Source organism: Salvelinus sp. IW2-2015, linkage group LG13 (genome assembly GCF_002910315.2).
Source record: "Salvelinus sp. IW2-2015 linkage group LG13, ASM291031v2, whole genome shotgun sequence".
In the NCBI taxonomy this organism is placed as follows: domain Eukaryota; kingdom Metazoa; phylum Chordata; class Actinopteri; order Salmoniformes; family Salmonidae; genus Salvelinus; species Salvelinus sp. IW2-2015.
This window is the reverse complement of record NC_036853.1, coordinates 12,900,502-12,924,320: the sequence shown is the minus strand read 5'-3', so window position 1 is coordinate 12,924,320 and position 23,819 is coordinate 12,900,502. Positions and strand designations below refer to the sequence as shown.

Here is a 23,819-nt window from a genome sequence, read left to right as displayed (position 1 = left end):
GTCAAGATGCCCTTGATGCAGCTGTATAACTTTTTGAGGATCTGCGGGCCCATGCCAAATCTTTTCAGCCTCCTGAAGGGAAAGGGCGCGGCCGTGCCCTCTTCAACTGTGCAGGTGTGTGTGTGGACCATGTTAAGTCCTTAGTGATGTGGACACCAAGGAATTTAAAGCTCTCAACCCAATCCACAACAGCCCTGTCGATTGTAGATGGGGATGTGCTTCCCCCTCTTTCTCCTGTAGTCCACTATCAGTTCCTTGGTCTTACTGACGTTGAGGGAGAGGTTGTTGTCCTGGTACCACACTGCTAAGTCTGACCATCTCACCGTCGCGTCGTCAGCAGCAAACTTAATGATGGTGTTGGAGTCATGCGCGCCCATGCAGTCGTGGGTGAACAGGGAGTACAGTAGTGGACTAAAGCACACACACCTGAGGGGCCCCCGTGTTGAGGGTCAACGTGGCTGAGGTGTTGTTGCCTAGCCTCAACACCTGGGGCCGACCCGTCAGCAAGTCCAGGATCCAGTTGTAGAGGGAGGGGTTCAGTCCCAGTGTCCCTAGCTTGGACAGGACTATGATGTTGAATGCTGAGCTGTAGTCTATGAACAGCATTCTCACAGTTAAATTTCCTCTTGTCGAGGTGGGATAGGGCAGTGTGAAGTGCAATTGAGATTGCGTCATCTGTGGATCTGTAGGGGAGGTATGCAAATTGCAGTGGGTCTAGGGTAGGGTGTCTGGGATTATGGTGTTGATGTGTCATGACCAGCCTTTCAATGCACTTCATAATTACAGATGTGAGTGCTACAGGGCGATAGTCATTTAGGCAGGTTACCTTGGAGATCTTTGGAACAGGGACAATGGTGGTCAGCATGAAACATGTTGGAATTACAGACTGGGACAAGGAGAGATTGAAAATGTCTGTGAAGACACCTGCCAGCTGGTCTTCACATGCTTAGGGAGACATATGTCAGTGGTTTCAATATCTACAGTTGAAATCGGAAGTTTACATACCTTAGCCAAATACATTTAAACTCAATTTGTCACAATTCCTGACATTTGATCCTAGTAAAAATTCCCTGTTTTAGGTCAGTTAGGATCACCACTTTATTTTAAGAATGTGAAATGTCAGAATAATAGGAGAGAGAATGATTTATTTCAGCTTTTATTTATTTCATCACATTCCCAGTGGGTCAGAAGTTTACATACACTCATTTTGTAGCATTGCCTTTTAAATTGTTTAACTTGGGTCAAATGTTTCGGGTAGCCTTCCACAAGCTTCCCACAATAAGTTGGGTGAATTATGGCCCATTCCTTCTGACAGAGCTGGTGTAACTGAGTCAGGTGTGTAGGGCTCCTTGCTTGCACACGCTTTTTCAGTTCTGCCCACAAATTTTCTATGGGATTGAGGTAAGAGCTTTGTGATGGCCACTCCAATATCTTGATTTTGTTGTCATAAAGCCCTTTTGCCACACCTTTGAAAGTATGCTTGGGGCCATTGTCCATTTGGAAGACCCATTTGCGACCAAGCTTTAACTTCCTGACTGATGTCTTGAGATGTTGCTTCAATATATCCATATAATTATCCAGCCTCATGATGCCATTTATTTTGTGAAGTGCACCAGTCCCTCCTGCAGCAAAGCAGCACCACAACATGATGCTGCCGCCCCTGTGCTTCACGGTTGGGATGGTGTTCTTCGGCTTGCAAGCCTCCCCCTTTTTCCTCCAAACATAACAATGGTCATTATGGCCAAACAGTTCTATTTTTGTTTCATCAGACCAGACATTTCTCCAAAAAGTATGATATTTGTCCCCATGTGTAGTTGCAAACCGTAGTCTGGCTTTTTTATGGCGGGTTTTGGAGCAGTGCCTTTCAAGTTATGTCGATATAGGACTTGTTTTACTGTGGCTATAGATACTTTTGTACCTGTTTCCTCCAGCATCTTCACAAGGTCCTTTGCTGTTGTTCTGGGATTGATTTGCACTTTTCGCACCAATGTACGTTCATCTCTAARAGACAGAACGCGTCTCCTTCCTGAGCGGTATGACGGCTGCGTGGTCCCATGGTGTTTATATTTGCGTACAATTGTTTGTACAGATGAACGTGGTACCTTCAGACGTTTGGGAATTGCTCCCAAGGATGAATCAGACTTGTGGAGGTCTCCAATTCTATTTCTGAGGTCTTTCTTTTGATTTTCCCATGATGTCAAGCAAAGAGCACTGAGTTTGAAGGTAGGCCTTGGAATACATCCACAGGTACACCCCTAATTAACTCAGGCTAATTGACATCATTTATCAGAAGCTTCTAAAGCCATTACATAATTTTCTGGAATTTTCCAAGCTGTTTAAATGCACAGTCAACTTAGTGTATGTAAACTTCTGACCCACTGGAATTGTGATACTGTGAATTATAAGTGAAATAATCTGTAAACAATTGTTGGAAAAATTACTTGTGTCATGCACAAAGTAGATGTTCTAACCGACTTGCCAAAACTATAGTTTGTTAACAATAAATTTGTGGAGTGGTTGAAAAATGAGTTTTAATGACTCCAACCTAAGTGTATGTAAACTTCTGACTTCAACTGTATGTTATGTTTTTAATATTATACAATATTTATGAATCATTTCTGAGGCTCAATCTGCATGGATCATGCTGTGTAACCCTATTATCACATGTAATAGAATGTCTCTGTCTTTCTGCCAGTGAGGGGGGATAAAATCTCTTAGGGCTGCCACTGTATTGAAATGGGGCCCCCTATGGGTCTATTGATTTTATACTGTGCTAGTCAATGGCTTACATTTTCTCAGAGCTTCCACTTTTCTTTCCAGAGAACAACTACTGAGCTTGTATGGTTGAACTATAACTCTCCATCCATGATCTTGGTCAATTTTGAGAAACAAATGTCATGCATTTTTTTAAGCACTTTTAATTTGGACACAGTACTACGTAAAAAAATTACATTTCTATCTGTCATTTCCTAGAAAAGTAGCCCCTCACATGCCACTGATTTCTTCTGTTGTAAAAGTAATGTTTTTTTTGTTGTTGCCACGAATAAATATTATTTTGAGTTCCAAAAAATATCTGCTATATTTTTATTGCCAACAAGTAACCCGGATATTTACATTACAGTAAAGTCCTCAGCAAGATGGCTGCATTACTGCGCGAAATACTGGCATCCTGGTAAAATGACGCAAGCCAGAGTTTACGTTCAGTGTGGTGGTTATACGGTTCCCAGCCACTCCACAGCGTCAGCTCCCGCCCGACTGTCCGCGTGAAGCTCGGCGAATCTAAAGTGGACCGAGCGGAACCGGTTCAGTAAAGTAAGTATCTAGCTACATTGAAAATATACTCGCTATTAGTTTCAACACGTTATTAGCGGCGTAAAATTTACATTATGTATTTCTGTCGTAGTCTTCTGTTTTGTTGTTGTTTCCTGAGTCGGGCTGTGATTGCCCGGCGCTTTCCTTCCTGTGTCTTGGGTTCGGCTCTCGGACATGTCTGTGTTTACTACATGCGTCAGGAGTGGACTCAATGAGAAAATAGTGAAAATGGAGTAGTAGCGGTGTTTTGGTTACCGTTAAGCATACCGTTCGATCTCAATGCTTTTACCAAAATGTCATGTTTTTAATCCTCGAGGCTCTGCCCCCCTTGCCCCGTCGCTTTCTCTTTCTCTCCTCCCTCTCGTTTGTTAGGCCGTCTGTTTCTGGACTAAAAGCAACAAAAACAGAGAGAACACCTGGGCTGGCATAAAGACAGACACGTTTGTGTAGAAACTATTCTAGTATGTGTATCTGTGTGTACACACGTAGAGCCGCTACTCTCTCCCTTTTCCTGCGGGAAACAATGCGCCCAGTGTCTCTCTGCAGCGCAGCTGGACACAGCTGTGTGTTCAGAATAGCAGCAACTATGCTCGGACAGGCTAGACCTCGGTCGCCCGCTCTGCTGTCACTTGGTTCAATCTTAATTCACACAAATTCACATAATTCACACATGACTTGTATCGAGATCTTACGGTTCCTCTGAGAGAATGAAAGTTGACTCAATAGGGTGAATTGGGGGTTATTGTTCATGTCCACTTCTGTCTGTGGCTACATGACAGTGGCTATCATATCTCGTCCTCGAGACCGCTACAGCTCAATATTATCTGGCCACTGATTTGCTTGTATTGGGCAACGTAGGATACCTTTCAGTGTTTACGTTACATCAACATCTCCATAAGAATATAGTCTTCTGTTTAACAATAACATAACACTAGTCTGTGCACCTGTTATACTGATTTGCTGGTCAATCGCCAGATTCAATCCCCTGCTGGTCCACTGCAATAGCTGGATCAATGCACATGCATAAATATGTATTTGAGTAATTGCTTAGCCACTATATCTGGCTAGTTGAACTCTTATACATTGGGTAATATACTCCTTGAACTCTGTTGTGGTTGGATGATCAGCCTGCCCTCTTCCCTTCTCCTCTATTGTACATTTCTGTCTGGCTTTATCTGTCTGCCTCCATCTGCCTGCCTCTCACCCCCCCTCCCTCTATCCTCCATAAATGTGATGTGTATTATTTGCAGCTCGCTTATAGCTTTAAATCCGGCGGTGAATTAAGACAGAGCACAGCTTGCTCTGAAGTTAGCGTCTCCCAGGTAGCGTGTGAAAGAGGGATCAATCTGTTATTATCCGTCCAGTCCTTGCTCATCTGCTCATCTCTCTGCATCTCAATCTCTCCAGTTGTGCTCTCTCACTCCATGTTCTCACTGTCTCTGGCTCTCAGGTTGTGATTTTGGCCTGTATTTGGCAGAGGGGGAGTGCAACCCTAATTAAGATTGATATGATGCAATGTCAATGTGACATCACTCTGAGGAGGAGGCTGGGTTTCCATAGTTACTGGGAGGCCTGTGTGTGTGTGTGTGTGTGTGTGTGTGTGTGTGTGTGTGTGTGTGTGTGTGTGTGTGTGTGTGTGTGTGTGTGTGTGTGTGTGTGTGTGTGTGTGTGTGTGTCCTGACTGCTTGTGTGTTAGTACCTTTGCACATGCTGAGTGTGGTGGTCAGTCCCTGCACATTGGCATTGCTGAGTGGCATTAGGTGTCAGGTGCAGTGTATAAAGCACAAGGCCAGCACAACCTGATCCCTCTAGGTACTGACTCACAAAGCTCACACATTGCAGGCTGCGTGATTCACATTGCTGTGTGTGTGTGTGTTTCTCTCCCCAACTCTGAGTCAGTGTGTACATAGTGTGTACTGTATACGGAGTCCAGTGGTACATATGGACAGACCAGGGTATATTACTTTGTTTTGGACAGAGGGACTTGGCACATATTGCTTTCTGCTGAAGCAGGAGACCAGCAGTGCAGAGAGTGGTGCTAGAGAGGCGTTGCATTGGGTTCCCAGAACAGCAGATGGGTGTTGCTCTGTTGAWGGCCAGATAACCTGGACCACACTCAAAGATATGGATCTCAGAGTACAACCAGATAAGAGAACACAGAACACAGCACTGTACAGTGAGAGGTGGAAAAAGTCTGTACTCGTTTGCAGTGCAAGGCAGTGAAAAGATCTTCTTGCCGAATGAATTATGACCTGGAATATGCTCGTTTGCACTCATGTTCCAACTCTGTTCCATTATTCAGGGTTTCTACTCTGCAAATTAGGTCCAATACAATACAAACCAACCCTGGTCAGTCACACACAGGAAAGTGCTTCACCAATTATCCTACTGCAGAGACGCAATTAGATCCTGATTTTTAAATATATCTGGTGCAGTGGTAATGATTGCTAATGAATATTCATGGCAATTCTGTATTTGTCTGCTAAGCAGAGAGAGAGAGATGGGGGAACAACAGGCGTGGTTGACCTGAGCTCTGCTGTTTGTTGAGCTGGGAGGGCATGTCTGAGAGGGAGCAGGGAATAGGTCTAGAGAAGGTGATAACATGGTGAATGAGTAAAGAAAGACACACAGAGATACTACTGTACCAGGACACTGATACAGTCTGACACACAGGCCAGGCCACTGTGATACGGCAATGAATAGGGTCAGGAGTGTTACCCTGACCATGTGACATGAGGAGGGGAAAAACCCTGGGTCCCTACTATAAAACTCCTGGCCATAATCCTAAACACTGCCCTGTCTGAACATATGTAGAATAGTTGAGGCTGAAGCAACTACCAATGCTGTATGGTTTTCTCTGTCGTTGTGGTTCTCCTAGTTTTCCCTTTTATGAACCTCTGTCTTAGGAAAATGTCCAAAGTTGTATTTCGTATGACTCCCTGTGGCTGAACACTAGGTTAAATTAATCTAAACTTTAAAGGGATACTTGGGGATTTTGGCAATGAGGCCCTTTATCTACTTCCCCAGAGTCCGTTGAAATCATGGATACCATTTTTATGTCTCTTGAGTCTAGTATGAAGGAAGTTAGAGGTAGTTTTGCGAGCCAATGCTAACTAGAGTTAGCACAATGACTGGAAGTCTATGGGTATCTGCTAACAATGGTATCCACGAGTTCATCTGACTCTGGGGAAGTAGATAAAGGGCATCATTGCCAAAATTCCGAAGTATCCATTTAACTCAACATTCGGGTTCAATTACTCTTCTGATTAATTAAAGTAACAGTGGCCTCTGAGCTCTACTCATTCACACTTCCCTCTCTGGCTCTTTCCTTCTTTCTTTCATTCCTTCTCTCTCCCTCTCTGTCTTGCCCTAAGCCACAGAGGAGAGACAGAACAGGAAATCTAGTGAGCCATGCAGACATCTAATTTCCAACTCAGTTGGCTTAATTGGCCTGACAAAAAACATAGTCCTGTCCTGGTGCCAACGTGTACGTAACAACATGTCTTGAATCTTCTCTCTCGTCTCACTCCCTGCCTGTCTGTATCTGCCTCACTCTGACTATCTCTATGCCTCAGTGTTTCTCTCTATCTGCCCATCTCATTGTCACATGACAGAGTTCTCCCAAACAGAGGAGCTGTTATTTGTACATCCTCCTCCTTCCCCCCAGCCACTCGTGCCCACTACAACGGAGGGAGAGTGGAAAGAGGTACTCACAGCAGAACACAAGAGAGTGGAGACATGCACAAGGAACAGTAACACCACACTCAGAACAGGTCTTCCTTGTCGGAGTGTACAAGGCTACAAGCGCACGCGTGTGTGTGTGTGTGTGTGTGTTGGCACGGCTTGCCGGCTTGTCAGGCTGATGTAGTGTTTAAACTGGGACAAGGAAGAGAGAAGAGGTACAGGGGTTGCTGCTGGCTAGAGTAAATATTATGGTGCTTTGGCTGAGTGTCCTGTTATGTCAGAGAGAGACACAATGCAGGGTCTATCAGTCTCAGCCCTTGTCCAATTGCTGGCTCTGTCCCTGTCACTGTCATGGCTGACGATGGGTCTCAGAGACCTGGCCTTTGAACCCGACTCTGAGTCCCTGGAAGGCTCGGCTAGCCCTTCCTCTTTTTCTTCTTTCTCCTTCGCTCCCTCCTTCTCTCCTTCCCTTTCCAGGATAGGCGGGCCCACAGCCAGTTTTTCAGGCTCTGCGGTGGCTCAGATAGCTTCTGGCACAGCAGTGTATTTGAGAAGGTTCACACTACTGAGCCTGTGTGTGTCTTAGAACGTAGTGGACACACTACGGAGCTTGTTTACGCATGTGTTTACGCAAGCACACTTGTGCATGTACACATCCCCTCAGTGTTATCTGAGTTCAACTACTCAGACCTGCAGGTAGTGTGTGTGTGGTAAAATGCTGAAACGTGGCTTGCAGCCTTTTGCTGATCCTTGAGTAAATAAGTATCTATGATGTAAGCAATCTAATAGTCTTTTCTTAGTGTACAGTAGCTGTAGACTTTTGGTATAATGTAGGGATAAGCCTAACGGCAGAATATTTAGATTGGGTTTGTAACTTGCATGTTTGTTTGTTAGTTAGGCATATCTCTGCCCATGCACCTTGGCATAGATTCTACAAGTGTCTGGAACTCTATTGGAGGGATGCAACACCATTCTTCCACGAGAAATACCTTAATTTGGTGTGTTGTTGATGGGAAAACGCTGTCTCAGGCACCACTCCAGTGTTAAGTGTTCAATTGGGTTGAGATCTGGTGACTGAGACACACACCCTTTAAACCCCATATGCTCATTTGAGACCCCTCTTTCAAAGTCCCTGAGATCTCTTCTAGCCATGCTAGCCAAAATACTTTTTATACATGACCCTAAGCATGATGGGATGTTCATTGTTTAATGAACTCAGGAACCACACCTGTGTGGAAGCACCTGCTTTCAATATACTTAGTATCCCTCAATTACTCAAGTGTTTCCTTTATTTTGGCAGTTACCTGTAACAGTGTATTGATATCATCGGATGAGAGTGTGTGTGTGTGTGTGAGTGTTGGATCCGGCTGGTGTCAGGGTCTTAACTGGTAGCGTAAGCTTGTCCCATTGACACACTTCCACATCTGTTCCTAGCTGACAGGCCTGCATTGTACACATGCCATCTGTGCTAACTCAACGCTCTCTGATTTAACACACAGCCCAAACACCATTAACACTGACCTGGCTAGGATTCTACACAGAAGACGGAGAGATTCTTAACTAGACATCCATTCATGCAACTGGAATTTTCACAGAATTATCCCGTATGATTCAGTCAGGAGGAGAGCTAGAGGTTCACTCACTCAAGGATCAGCAAGGCTGCAAGCCACATTTCAGCATTTTACCCCTTACACACACACACCGTCTGCACTCTAAGAGATGTGTCCAGACAGACTCCATGGTCTGAGCCATAATTGAGTTGCTCCAGCTCTGACACGAACAGGCAGTCCACAGTGCCTAAGCAGCCTGGGCTGCAGGGGAAGGCCTCACCGTCAGGCCACAGATAACTCTGTCAGACACCGACCCATCCTCTGTAGTCAGGCAGTATTGGGCTGTTCTGGCCTGATCTGTCTGAGCTCCTGCCAATGAGATAGCTGTGTGTCTGTGTGCGTGCGTGCATAGCCAGCCCCCAGAAGAATCCCTTCACACTCGCTGTACCTTTAAGAAAGACCCGTGCAAGCTCACATCAGGAGATTCATGTTATTTAGCCAAGAAAGCTGTGAAAGAAACACACATCAAAACTACACACACAAATTTCACAAACCACTTATACACACACGCAAACAGAACAGACACCACAGTGCACACACGCGCCCACTCTAAATTCAGTCTACACACAGACACACACTCCTCTCTGCACACCTGTTGCTTTGTGCAGTGGAAAGCCAGCTCATAGGGAGGCTGGGTCTGAAGTGGACACTGACCTCCTGTCAACTTCAAAGAGGAGAGGAAAATAGAGGAGGGAGGAGGAGTGTCGGCAGCCTGTTGATGCTCTGGATCATTTCTCTCTACTTTATCTATTCTCTGCCCTCCCATTGTTCTTTCTCTTTTACTCTATCTCTCCTTCAACCTGTTTCTCTCTGTTTCTTCCTCTCTCTGTCTCAGCGACAGGGCTCAGGGCCTCTATTATTGGACTGCCAGTGGCTTGTTCTGAGGTGTGGGTGGACTCTGATGCTGCCTTGTTCTGAGGTGTGGGTGGACTCTGATGCTGCCTTGTTCTGAGGTGTGGGTGGTGTCTGATGCTGCCTTGTTCTGAGGTGTGGGTGGTGTCTGATGCTGCCTTGTTCTGAGGTGTGGGTGGACTCTGTTGCTGCCTTGTTCTGAGGTGTGGGTGGTGTCTGATGCTGCCTTGTTCTGAGGTGTGGGTAGTGTCGGATGCTGCCTTGTTTCTGAGGTGTGGGTGGACTCTGATGCTGCCTTGTTCTGAGGTGTGGGTGGTGTCTCTGATGCTGCCTTTGTCTGAGGTGTGGGTGGTGTCTGATGCTGCCTTGTTCTGAGGTGTGGGTGGCTTGATGCTGCCTTGTTCTGAGGTGTGGGTGGACTCTGATGCTGCCTTGTTCTGAGGTGTGGGTGGTGTCTGATGCTGCCTTGTTCTGAGGTGTGGTGGTGTCTGATGCTGCCTTGTTCTGAGGTGTGGGTGGGTCTGATGCTGCTTGTTTCGAGGTGTGGGTGTGTCTGATGCTGCTTGTTCTGAGGTGTGGTGGACTCTGATGCTGCCTTGTTCTGAGGTGTGTTGGTGGTGTCTGATGCTGCTTGTTCTGAGGTGTGGGTAGTGTCTGATGCTGCCTTGTTTCTGAGGTGTGGGTAGTGTTGATTCCTAGCTTGTTCTGAGGTGTGGGTAGTGTCTGATTCTACCTTGTTCTGAGGTGTGGGTGGTATCTGATGCTGCCTTGTTCTGAGGTGTGGGTGGTATCTGATGCTGCCTTGTTCTGAGGTGTGGGTGGTATCTGATGCTGCCTTGTTCTGAGGTGTGGGTGGTGTCTGATGCTGCCTTGTTCTGAGGTGTGGGTAGTGTCTGATGCTGCCTTGCTGTGTCTGTTATAATCTACTGCGGGTGTAACACTGACAGTCTGCCTGTGACAGTGTTTTCCTTTGTGCCTGTGACAACAATACTGTGTGTGACTGACAGTCTGTGCTTGTGACAGTGTATTGCCTGTGACACTGTGTGTGTGACTGACACTCCTGCTCCACAGTGACAGGCTCAGAGGCTGCGATATTGTTGGTTTGTCCCAGTCGTCACTAAAATACAATGCCTGTGTTAACCAATGTAGTTATCTCTCTATAGCTTCTATGGACTTTAACCATATCTCTCTCTCTCTCCCCTCACCTCCCTCTCCCTCCCTCTACCTCTCTTTTTATCTCCAGGTGAGAGTGCCATGAGGAGAGGAGCCAGAGAGTGAGGCGATGGGCTGCACCTCGGCTAAGCAGGTGTCGGCCGTGCCCAGCGATGAGGAAGGCCGGGGCAAGGCCTACAGCAACGGAGACCTCTTCTCCGGTCAGTACACACTATACACACTCCTATATTCTCCCTCTATTCTAACCCTGGCTACTTTCAACTGTAAAACATCCTTCCCACCTGAAGGCTTTTCTATGGAAATATAGTGACGTGCTATAGGATATTCTTCCTGTCTACTCCACACACACTGGCCCACTGGCTATGTTACCTGTTATACCTCTCCTCTAATCTCACTCTATATCCAGTCTCTAGTCTACAAGTACATTATAATTAGCTATACATTTTATTAATCAATGCCAAGTTGCCAACCCGGCTGAGGAGAATAGGGAATATTTGTATCATGTTTCCCATTCTATTCCTCCTACCCTGTGTGAATACTACTTAGCTATCCTAGAGGCTACTGCACTGAGTGGTTTTGGTGTTGTGTGTCCTCTTAGTACTTCATGTTTTAGAGCTTGGACATGGAGAGAGGGTTGAGAAAGTGTATCTAGTTAACAGCATCAATTATAGCTGCCTGCTGGACAGGCTGAGAGAGAGAGAGGATGAGGGATTAGCGACAGATTTAAGAATTAGGAGCACCACGCTGGAATAACCACACAGGAAATGGCAGATGACTAGCCACAGGAGGCCTCGTTCTGTTCTCCCTCTGCTGCCTCTCACTCTTCCTCCCTCCGTCTCTCTCTCTCTTTCTCTTTATCCCTCTCTCACCGGCTGTCAGACCCATGCCGTCATGAGTCTGGCCTTATTTGTGCACCTCCCACTCTCTCTCTCGCTCTCTGTCCCTCTGTCTGTCTCGCCTTCTGACCTTCTCTGACCCTCCCACTCTCCCTCCCTCTCACTCCTTCTCTCCCTCCCTCTCACTCCCTCCCTCCCTCCCTCCCTCCCTCCCTCCCTCCCTGGAGGGGGAGAGGGAATGTCCCGTGAGAGAGGAGGATGACGTGGGTTAAAGATTCAAGCTTTTCCCCCTCCCTTTTTCATCTCTTCCTCCCTTTCCCTTCCAAGGCCTCACTTTCTTGCCTTCCTTTCTCTCTCTCTGTATTAGACCATCTCTCCTTCCTTTTCACATCCATCCCCAGCCACTGCGACGTCTCTCTCCCTTCCACTCCCCATCCCTTTTCCCCCTCCCTCATTCACAGCATCGGTCACGGCCTTGTGTCCTCCACCCCCCCCCCCCACCCCCCCTCATCTGCTAGACCTGCAGCCTGCATCCCACTATAAGATGGTGGTAGACGTTAAATGGGGCTGGGCTCTCTCTGCAGCACTAGTGGGCAGGGCATGGAGGGCGCTGGATAGATGATTCTATGAACTGTCTGTTTGACGTTGATGGTCACAGAGAGGGAGGAAGAGAACTGTTGACCTGGATACTGTCTGTGGATTACAGCCGACCACCCAGCCACAGCATGTTGATTCTCTCCGCCGCTCGTTTCTTTTTCTCTCCCACGTCCTTCTGCTCATCATCCCTTCTTCCCAGTTCAGCTCATTGGGCTCCTATTGATAGAACAGTGGGCTTAGTGTGTCTGGTAAAATGAGCAACACTCATATCAATCACAGTGATCTGATCCAACAGATTGTGTGCCAGTCAAAATGTGTCATTGTTTGAGCGCCTGGTGTGTGTGTGTGTGTGTGTGTGTGTGTGTCGCAGTTAGGAGTGTTGAGGTGACGGCAGTCTCCTGCTTATGCTCCTTTACTCCCTCGCACAATAACAGGAAAGGCTGAGCTCCCTTACCCAAACACCAGGGGAAGAGACAGAAAATAGCAACACTTTCTGATTGCAGCCTGTTTGAAGTTGGTTTATAATCAGAGTAGTAGCGTGTGTGTCTGCTACAACGGAGTGTGTTACCTTGTTTGTTGTAGCACGTCACTTGTTGTCTTGTTGCAGTTTTGCGATTTGATTTGTAGTTGGCCAGACTGTTGTGAGTGGGTGTATTGGTTGTATTGTAGTGTAAATATAGTCGCTATGTTGCTATTGTTGTATAGACATTCAGAACTCCAACGGAAATATGAGCCTCACTACACTATGTATTTCAGAACTTATCTAACTGACTTTAGATTACATGTGAATAAAAAACAATCTTTAGACTTGAGCTGTAACGTAATATGAGACTAATAATCTTTCCTGCTATGAGATTAAATGAAGCACCTGCTACGAAAATAGTGGTATAGTCCTAGTGAGTCGGTGGACCAGGCCAGGCAGGCTGAGGGCAGGGCAGTGATAATGACTTCTGGTCTGACATTAGTATATTGTTATTTCACCAACCCAGGCAGGGCGGGGCAGTGGCAATGTAAATGTCATATCTGCTGAGGCCTTTGGAGACAGTCAGGGCTGGAAGGGAGCCAGGCAGGAGGCTCTGACTGACAGACTGCAGGAAGGGGAGAATGGCACAGATTGCCCTGGCCACTCCACTCAGCCTGACAGTGCATGGAGTGCCCTCAAATGGACACACACTCATGCTCAAATTGACTCAGACACACACACACACTACTTTCAACTGACCGAGAGCGAGGATTTTCACAGAGATCTCCTAAAGGTCGACACCGGGTCCCGGCTCCTAATGATAAAGATGTCCACATCAGAGAGACTTTTTTTCCTCAAAAGAATCTGTCTCTAAAATGTCCTTTGCCCCGAAATCATCATGATGAAGCAAGCAGCCCTGTCGCCACAGTGGAAATGAGAATCTCCTTTTCACCCCATCATCTGTCATTCAGTGCCAATGGAGACACACACTCACTGATGCACATCCTCTCCAATATGGCCAAATGTATCCTGGTCCCAGATCTGTATGTGCTTTAGCCAACTGACTGTCATTATTATTGTCATGCCATACAAGCACATACCTGTACAGATCTGGAACCAGGCTATGACAGATAGATCCATTTTTGTATCCATGAAATATTGTCATTTTTCTTTTTCCTTTTATAGGCTCATCTTCAGTGTGTTTACGTGCCTTTGATGTCTGCTCAGTGTTAGTCGTTTTTCTCCTCTGTTACCTGTCTCTGTTACTAAGCCACAGTGACTGATGGTTGGCTTAATTCAATGTGTGTTGCTTTAGGTGTGTGTGTGTGTGTCGGCGTGTGCAGACAGGCTGCTTTGCCATGACATGTTTGCATTCTCCAGGCAGGCAGCTGTAGAGAACATCCCTCTCTCTCTATCTCTCCCCCCCCTCTCTGTGGCAGGCCTTGCAAACTATCACAGATTACAAAGGGAAACCCAGCCGCGATCTGCCCAGTGACGCGAGCCTACCAGACGAGCTAAATGCCTTTATATGCTCGCCTCGAGGCAAGCGACACTGAACCATGCATGAGAGCACCAGCTGTTCCGGGCGACTGTGTGATCACGCTCTCCGTAACTGATGTGAGTAAGACCTTTAAACAGGTTAACATTGTGGTATGCCTGATCATCGACAACGATGAGACGGCCTATTGGGAGGAGGTCAGAGACCTGGCAGTTGTGATGCCAGGACAACAGCCTCTCCCTCAATGTTAGCAAAACAAAGGAGCTGATTGTGGACTACAGGAAACGGAGGGCCGAGCACGCCCCCATTGACGTTGCTGAAGTGGAGCGGGTCGAGTGCTTCAAGTTCCTCGGTGTTCACATCAATAAGGATTTATCATGGTCCAAACACACGAACACAGTCGTGAAGAAGGCATGACAACAACTCTTCCCCCTCAGGAGGTTAAAAAGATTCGCTATGGCTGCATCAGGATGCTTGGCATGCGACTGCAAGGCGCTACAGAGGGTAGGGCGTACGACCCAGTACATCACTGGGGCCGAGCTCTCTGCCATCCAGGACCTCTATACCAGGCGGTGTCAGAGAAAGGCCGTAAAAATTGTTAGACTCCAGCCACCCAAGTCATAGACTGTTCTCTCTGCTACTTCACGGCAAGTGGTACCGATGCACCAAGTCTGGAACCAACTGGACCCTGATAAGCTTCTACCCCCAAGACTACTAAATAGTTAGTCCAGTTAGTCTATTGACCCTTTTTGCACTAACTTTTTTGGGGTGCAAAAAAGGAGGAATAGGAGTGGGAGGAAGAGGAGTGAGTAGGAGAGTGAGAGGAAGAGGAGTGAGTAGGACAGTGAGAGGAAGAGGAGTAGAACAGTATACTGGCTGCAGATGATACATTTCAGATAGACTGACTGCACATGTTAGGTGCCTTCCCTCCCTCCTACTGTCTCACCATCAGTCTGATATGAGTATTTCAGAGAAAGGGTGAAATAAACAGAATGGAGCAGATAAGACCGTGTGCGTTTTATTAGCGGTGTGTGTCAGTGTTGGTGGGTGTGTGCTGCTTTGTCAGAAAAACCTAGGCAGCTACTCAGAAAATAAAGTTACCTGTTATGTCCACTGTTGGGTGGGGTTCTCTCTCTGTGTATCTTTTCAGTGCCACTGATTTGCAGGAGTAGCTCTTTATTTGTCTAACTGTACTCTGTTTTTCTCTCTCCATACAGACGAGTACAAGATGAAGGGAGTGGAGGAGGTGAAGTACATGCGTGGAGAGGAGGACCGGGTGAACGCACGTAACCAGGAGAACCTGGTGAGAGAGGAGCCACACACACACACACACACACGTACGTCTCTCGGACTGTCCATCAACATGCAACAAACAGTTCTCTTTGACAGTCCATCAACACATACAAACAGACAGTGTTTGTGCTCAATGCACAACTCCACATAAGCCCCCCCCCCCCCCACACACACACACACACACACAGATGCACACACAGAGATGCAGCACGCTACACAAATGCAAACACACACACAGCCGTGGTGCCTCCCGAGCAGGTAGAGACAACGTGTTGGCGTGTATGGAATGTGGGAGTTTCGTAAGGTTGTTTTGACCCCTTCCTTCATGGTCCAATATCTATGATTTAGTCTTTCCTACAAATGCTGTAAAATAACCAGAAAAGTGCACACCCTTTTGGATGAGGTAACAATTGAAGGAAAAGAAAGGAATCAAAACTCCAAAGAGAAATGAAAGTCCTACCCTACTGTTGATTGTCATTGCATTGTCTCTTTATTCCACCAATTGTTGTGACTGTGCTGCCGTCGTCATAGTGGCATTAGTTTCCTCATATGCCACAGTTGGCTTAAAACATGCAGCAGAACAAATAACCTCATTTTCAGACCTTTAAAACATTTTGACAGATTAACAAAAGGTACTCACAGGGAACTGTTTCTCACAGACGCACATTTAATCCTGCAGAGTCAAAGTACACACACACACACACACACACACACACACAGATTTACGTGTGATGCTGCATATCCATGAAATGCCTGTAGTTAGCATGCACAGTAGCAGAGAGATCTACAACCTGAGAGGACAGCTCATAGTTTAAAACATTCTAAGCCCTTGGCATGTCCTGTTCCTCCAGAGCACAGCCAGCACCTCTAATGATCCAGCCCAGTGAGGTCTTTCCCCTGGTCAGTCCCCCTGGCCTACCAGTCTCCTAGCTTCCCTGCCAGCATGTACAGGGCCTAACTCTACATGACTCAGTCACAGGCAGCGTCTCTCTTCCCAGCTCCAAGGCAGCAGGGGTAGGCAGCCTCTCTATCCCCAGCCTTAGGGGCCCAGCTGGGCCAGGCTATTCTTCCTTAGGGCCCACGCTGGCAGGGGGCAGGTAGCTATTCTCTCCCCAGCCTCTAACCTACTACATGGGTTCCCGAGGCTCTCTCTGTGTAGTCTCAGGGGGGCTAGGAACTGTGAGCTGATGTGTGTGTGTGTGTTTTTTAGGAGAAAAGCTCTGTACAGTACAGAGGCAAACAGCAGAAAGAAGGCTCTGGAGCCAACGCCAACAGGACAAAGTGAGTCATAATGTGTGTGTGTGATAACTGTATGCGTGCACACGTTATCACCTAGTCATCGTGTTACTTAACAATCACTGCAGTGGTTTTATACAGCATGTATTCATAAATGCTATCAGGCAGTGTGATTTATTATCATTGTGTCGCTGGTAGCTGAGTGGTTAGTGTCTCTTGTTTCCAGACGTGTAATGAGGCTCTATTTCCTGTTTGGTGACATTGTGTGTGGACATATTGGGTGCTGTATCAGTATTTAGTTTGTCTTTAGATTATAGACTCCTGGGTGAGCTCTCTATAAAATGATTATTCAAATTCCTCCACAATCACAAAGGCTCTCACCGAAGCAGGGGTTTAGAACTGTGTGTGTTTGTGTGTGTCTCCCCTGTGTGGGGGGTGTTATGGAAAATTCTTGTGGTGTGTTTGTTGCCTCCTGTTTCCTCCCCCTCTAACTTCCTTTTTCTTTCTCTCGCTCTTTCTCGTTCTCTCTCTCTCTCTCTCGCTCGTTCTCACTCTCTCCCTTTCCTTCACAGCATCCACACGTCAGAGAGCCAGCAGGAGTTCTTCAGGATGCTGGATGAGAAGATTGAGAAGGTGGGGGGAAGGGGAGGGACTGGGCAGCAGGGCCTGAACATTTAAAGAGACAGTCTCCTGTGGGATTGGGGGCTGCTATAGGCTGGATCTGACATACTTCAAATACTTCAACTTGAGCTACATCCAGATTGGGCCTTTAAAAGACACTACATTATTCCTATCCACTTCACCCCTGTCTTATCTCTCCTCTCCATCTCTCCTACGGTGATGCTATCTGTCCTCCCTCTATCATCTCTCTTCTCTTGGTCTCATCTCTCATCTGTGGTGTGTCCACAGGGACAGGACTACTGTTCGGAGGAGGAAGAGGCGGAGGACGGGACATAGCACACAGGCCCCCGACTCAACCCCCTACAGAGAGCCTCCCAGAGTGTGTATGGGTGCATGTAAGAGAATCCGTGTGTGTTTGTGTGTGTATGTTTGACTGCCTTGTGATTCTGTATGTGTTGGTGTGAGCTTGTGTTTTTTTGTGTGTGTGTGTGTGAGAGAGAGAGAGAGAGAGAGAGAGAGAGAATGCTATCCTCAAAGACTGTTGCCTCCCTCTTGGCCCTCGTCACATTGGGTCCCTTAGTGGATTGCTGGAGGGGGAGACGAAATGTGGACTCACTACAGCCAGGCCAGTGTTCCTGCTCCCCTGCAGGACTATGGAGAGATACTACCCCACCCCTCTACCGCAACTACCACCCCACTGAACTGTACTGTGGTCCCTGGTCCAACTCTGTGTATACCACCCCCTCATGACTCGTCGTCGGCATCATAGTCTCGGGAGACAATAGATTTCTTGTGCCTGGGTGTTAGGTCATAGCGCAGTGTCTGCTGTGGCTGTGAAGTCCAATCTGTCCGGGAGACACCCTCCTGGTTTCCACCCTCCATGGCTCTTGCTGTTGTGCTTCTCCTGCGAGGAGCAGAGTTATGGATGGAGATAGCGGGGGGGGGGGCACTTCCATAACCCCCACCAGCCCTCGTCACAGAACTGAGGCTCGCTGCTGGAGTGAGCCGGAGGGAGGGAGGGAGGGAGGGAAAAGAGAGAACCCCTGATATTTTAATAAGAGAGAAGAGTGAGTGGGTTCTTTTGGAGCTCTGAACTTCTGCCCTTTGAAGGACCTTTTTCTTTTCAAATTCTGTTCATCCAGTTAAGTTTTTTTAATTTAATTAGAATTTTAATGTTTTTTTTTTTATATGCCTTCTATCATAATGCATCACCTCCTGCAGGCTACAGCTCTATAGGCCAGAGCTCCTGGGTCTCTACACAACCTGTCCTCTTAAATATACCCTCAACACTACTACACCAGACCCTGGCTTTGTGAGACTAAACACATACTGTACACACACATCTCCACACACACTCAACCTCATATTCATAGATGCACTCATATATTCACACACACACACACATAAGTACAGACCAAAGCAGCTGGACACAAACACACAGAGATGCCATTGTATTCCTGTCATTTTGTTAGCCCAGTGTTATGTAAGTATGTTAGTAGGCTGTGGTGTTGATGGGTTTGGGTGAATGTAGGAACCAGCAGCCATGGGTTGTTTGGTTCCTGCTGCTGGACTTATTCATGTGCACCTGCAGTGTTCATTACTCTTTCCTCCGCATTGGTCGCTCAGTCGCTGCTTCTCTTCGACTCAGTAGTATTGAAGCTTACTGGCAGAGTGGAGTCACCCTCTGTTGACACACACACACACACACAAACAGCCTTTCATGGACTGAGAAGTGAGTTGAAAGAAAAAGAGGTATGGTTGCCTGGGAGACACAGCCCTGATCATGCTTATGTCATCATCATTAATGGATCCTTTCTTTTTCATTTGATTTTTCGATACTTTTTGTTTTTCTATTAAAATTAGAAACACAGGAGCTGTTCATCTTCTGTGTGTCTCTCTCTGTGTGTCTCTCTGTGTGTCTCTCTGTGTGACTCAGAGGTGGTGTGTTAAGTTTCAGTAAGGAAAGTCCTGTCATGCTTACATCACCGTTGGATTGAAAAGTCGTGATGATTTTCCTCTGGTAATAGTCCCAAAGCCATGTTGCAGTTTCTACAAACGGTGATGGACCACTTCAGGTCAAGACTGATGCTGTGCGCAGTCTGGTGGTAGAATATCAGAACTGCACCTGAGGCGTCATGAATTACAAACAGCCTGTTCCGTGTGAGACAGATGGACATAGTAAGGACATATAAGGACATACAGGAGAAAGTTTCACATTATGAAATGCATTCTCACAACTATTGAAAGCTAATATGTTAAACATCTGAGATCTCTGTTTGCCTTGAGTCATGTGTGTGGTCACAGGGATGGATGTGGACTTCTATTTAGAAACCAGTACATAGTAGTCAGGTTTATAGTGTTGGTTTATAGCGCTACTGTACCTCACAAGGGGCTGGAGCAGAACACACACACACACACACACATAGTCTCTCTGTCTCACAGGGACACATGAGGTTATAATCAGCAGCCACTGTACAGCAGCACAGGGAGAGAGGAAAAAGTCCCAGTGGGCCTACTTCTCACAGCTAGCCAATCTCTCCCACTGAGAGAGAGATGGATGTTGCCCGTTAACCTCAGACAGGAATATGGGCAAGACAATGTTCTTTCCACTATGATGTAAGGGCCCAATAAACCCCTCCCTCCCCTTGTGAGTGTGCACTCATTAGGGTACAGCATGTTCTAGCAGTCTGGCTCAGAGAGGTTTAAGGCCCACTTTGCAGTGTGTTGCACACCTCACACATACACACACATAGTTCCTGGAGGTTTATCTCCTGGAACTGTGTGTATGACCAGTGTATGTGGGGCTACTATTTCTGTGTGTGTGTCACAGTGAGATCCCAGTGGAAGTGAGTGATGGAGCAGTGCCTGGAGAGGGGAGGTGACCAGTGATGATTGACAGGCTCTAGCTCTGCCCTTATTGGCTGTTCTCTTTCTGGGATTTCACTTAGCTATTAATGTTAACTCAATCCAGCAGCTTCTAGCTCTCTGCCTCTCTCTCCATCTCTCTCCTATTACCCAGCTAATACACCCGCCAGGCAGCTCTTAGTACCTGGCTTTAGCTCCACTGCAGTAGCTGCCTCTCCAACTGTCTCCCTATTTCTATATACAGCCTTGAGATGCTGATCCATATGCACTGGATTACTCAGGCAGACAACCTTCAGATCAGAGGAGCCACAGCTATTGATACACTATAATGGATTGAAATGCATTCATGGAGCGCCTCCAAGTGCTTTACATGGGAATTCAGAGAACTCCAGGATGTAGTCATAGCATTCTACTGGGAATAGTGCCTGTCACATACTGCATCTACTTCACATGATAAGGGAGGGAGCAGTAACATCCGGTTGGGTATAGTACATGTAGGCCCAACTATGTATCACACGTTGGTGGCACCTTAATTGGGGAGAACAGGCTCGTGGTAATGACTGGAGCGGAATCAGTGGAATGGTACCAAATACATCAAACATATGGTTTCCATGTGTTTGATTCCGTTGCATTTGCTTCGTTCTGGACATCATTATGAGCCGTTCTCCCCTCAGCAACCTCCACTGGTATGTAGGCTGTGAGAGGAGAGGAGGCTGTACGTGACAGACTACTTGTGTCTAAGACACTCTACCCTCTGACCCCATGGAGTGTTTTGTTCCCCCATCTGTGGATGAGAGCCCTGGAAGAATTAAAGGATGGGACCTCAGACCCCCCATCCACCCCAACTTCCTCCGTCCCTCCCTCCCTCTGAGTGTGTTGGCCACAGTGAGGGCTCCTTCTGCTGGGCAACCTGCTCCAGAAATGTTTCATAAAAGACTCTTTTGAAAGCAGCAAACAGAGACAAGACATATTGTTTCTGTTGTCATATTTTTCAGTCAAGCTTGTGAGCAAATGTTGGGTGTGCATAATTCCTCTCGCCGGTGCTCTACGGGGTTCCACAGCAGTGTTTCCCAACTCCAGTTCTCCAGTACCCCCAACAGCACACATTTTTGTTGTAGCCCGGGACATACATACCTCATTCAACTAATTTAGGGCTTGATGATTTGTTGACAATTTGGGACCAATACATGTACTTGAGGACCATTACATTTTCAAACTACGAGGATCTACCCTACTATTTTGAGGGGCTCTAAAATTGTAGATCTATGCAGTTAGGGAATGTGTTGGATGACAGTTTAGAACAGCATAAACTTGGCAGTAGTCATCATAAAGCATGTAGTACTGGTGATTTAGAAATTGTTTCCCTTCCAGACAAAATGGAACCGTGCATTTATCCCAAACAGAAGTGGAATATCAGCCATTCATTGAGTTCTTCATTACACAAAGGTTGAAAGTGAAGTACAGTACCAATCAAAAGTTTGGACACACCTACTCATTCAAGGGTTTTTCTTTATTTTGACTATTTTCTACATTGTAGAAGAATAGTGAAGACATCAAAACTATGAAATGACACATATGGAATCATGTAGTAACCAAAAAAGTGTTAAACAAATCAAAATATATTTTAGATTCTTCAAAGTAGCTACCCTTTGCCTTGATGACAGCTTTGCACACACTTGGCATTCTCTCAACCAGCTTCACATGTAATGCTTTTCCAACCATCTTGAAGGAGTTCCCACATATGCTGAGGACTTGTTGGCAGATTTTCATTCACTCTACGGTCCAACTCATCCCAAACCATCTCAATTGGGTTGATGTTGGGTGATTGTGGAGGCCAGGTCATCTGATGCAGCACTCCATCACTTTCCTTGGTAAAATAGCCCTTACACAGCCTGCAGGTGTGTTGGGTAATTTTCCTGTTGAAAAACAAATGATAGTCCCACTAAACGCAAACCAGATGGGATGGCGTATCGCTGTAGAATGCTGTGGTAGCCATGCTAGTTAAGTGTGGCTTGAATTCTAAAATCACTGACAGTGTCATCAGCAAAGCACCACCACACCTTCACCTCCATGCTTAACGGTGGGAACCGTACATGCGGAGATCATCCGTTCACCTACTCTGCATCTCACAAAGACCCAGGGTTTGAACCAAATTTCTCATATTTGGACTCATCAGACCAAAGGACAGATTTCCACCGGTCTTGTGTCAATTGCTCGTGTTTCTTGGCCTAAGTAAGTCTCATCTTCTTATTGGTGTACTTTAGTAGTGTTTTTTTTGCAGCAATTCGACCATAAACGCCTGATTTCACACAGTCTCCTCTGAACAGTTGATGTTGAGATGTCTGTTACTTGAACTCTGTGAAGCATTTATTTGGGCTGCAGTTTCTGAGGCTGGTAACTCTAATGAACTTATCCTCTGCAGCAGAGGAGCTCTGTGTCTTCCTTTCCTGTGGTGGTCCTTATGAGAGACAGTTTTATCATAGTGCTTGATGGATTTTACGACTCCACTTGAGGAAACTTTCAAAGTTCTTGACATTTTCCGCATTGACTGACCTTCATGTCTTAAAGCAATGATGGACTGTCATTTCTCTTTCCTTATTTGAGCTGTTCTTGCCATAATATGGACTTGGTATTTTACCAAATAGGTAAAATCTTCTGTATACCCCCCTACCATGTCACAACACAACTGATTGGCTCAAACGCATTTTAGAAGGAAAGAAATTCCACTAATTAACTTCTAACAAAGCCCACAGGTTAATTGAAATGCATTCCAGGTGACTACCTCATGAAGCTCGTTGAGAGAATGCAAAGAGTGTGCAAAGTTGTCATCAAGGCAAAGGGTGGCTACTTTAAAGAATCTCAAATATAACATATTTTGATTTGTTTAACACTTTTTTGGTTACTACATGATTCCATATGTGTTATGTCATAGTTTTGATGTCTTCACTATTATTCTACAATGTAGAAAATAGTAAAAATTTAAAATAAACCTTGAATGATTAGATGTGTCCAAACTTTTGACTGGTACTGTATGTAGCGACAATTGTAAAGCAAAGGCTTTGGGATAAAACGGAGAACATATGGTAAAACATTTCAGAGTAGGAGGTATACAGACATTGCAAGGAAAAACTGTCTGCATTATATGCAAGTGCATAGATACAATTGTTTCAAAATGTAACTAAGGGCATATCACAAAACAACATACTGTAAGTCTGGTTCTGGAAATCTGAATTCAGGAACATTGACTACTATTGACTAATGTTGTCTTCAGACTACAAAAACAAGTCAAGCCAGGAAATAAATGAATACATGGAGTGGCTTACATTCTCAGGCTCATCTTTCGGATTATTACTTTATAAAGCTTCATAATCATTACTGTTTAAAAGGAACGTTGATGGATTCCAACTGTCGCTACTTTATTGGGGCACTAGGGGGAGCTAATTGGATTGCTTGGACCCTGCTTCAACACAATGGACAGATAGACATGTCTACTTAGTACTCCTGTCCAGACATCTCTCATCAGGAACATCCATCCAACTACAGGGTTAATGGTAATGAACACTCATTAGACCATTTCAATCAAGAATGGAAACATCAACAGGTGGCTTCACTATTGGGTAAATAAGTGTCTGTCCTTCTGCCTGTATGTTTGTCCGTCTGTCCGTGTCTGTCCTTCTGCCTGTCCGTCTGTCTGTCTGCAGCTGGGACTGATGTCACTCATGGTACTCTGAGAACCCTGCTGCTGCAGCTGCACCACCCAAGAAACAGTCAGTCAGAGA

The 23,819-nt window shown here is 46.2% G+C and overlaps 1 protein-coding gene across 1 annotated transcript; it reads left to right on the top strand.

Annotated features, from left to right (window-relative positions):
• The first annotated feature begins 3,215 nt into the window (after positions 1 to 3,215).
• LOC111972144 (uncharacterized protein C1orf21 homolog) lies at positions 3,216 to 17,918 on the top strand. Its single transcript, XM_023999018.2, has 6 exons — positions 3,216 to 3,312; positions 10,702 to 10,831; positions 15,243 to 15,328; positions 16,529 to 16,599; positions 17,127 to 17,187; positions 17,464 to 17,918. The coding sequence occupies exons 2-6, from the start codon at positions 10,741 to 10,743 to the stop codon at positions 17,509 to 17,511; spliced, it is 357 nt and encodes a 118-aa protein (XP_023854786.1). The 5' UTR covers positions 3,216 to 3,312; positions 10,702 to 10,740; the 3' UTR covers positions 17,512 to 17,918.
• Positions 17,919 to 23,819: the final 5,901 nt, after the last annotated feature.

What these genes read in the sequence shown, in the direction of transcription:
- LOC111972144 (XM_023999018.2), top strand. Translation starts at nt 10,741, where the DNA reads ATGGGCTGCACCTCGGCTAAGCAGGTGTCGGCCGTGCCCAGCGATGAG. An exon ending in CAACGGAGACCTCTTCTCCG is followed by an intron (nt 10,832 to 15,242) that starts GTCAGTACACAC and finishes CTCTCCATACAG; the next exon opens with ACGAGTACAAGATGAAGGGA. An exon ending in GCCAACGCCAACAGGACAAA is followed by an intron (nt 16,600 to 17,126) that starts GTGAGTCATAAT and finishes TTTCCTTCACAG; the next exon opens with CATCCACACGTCAGAGAGCC.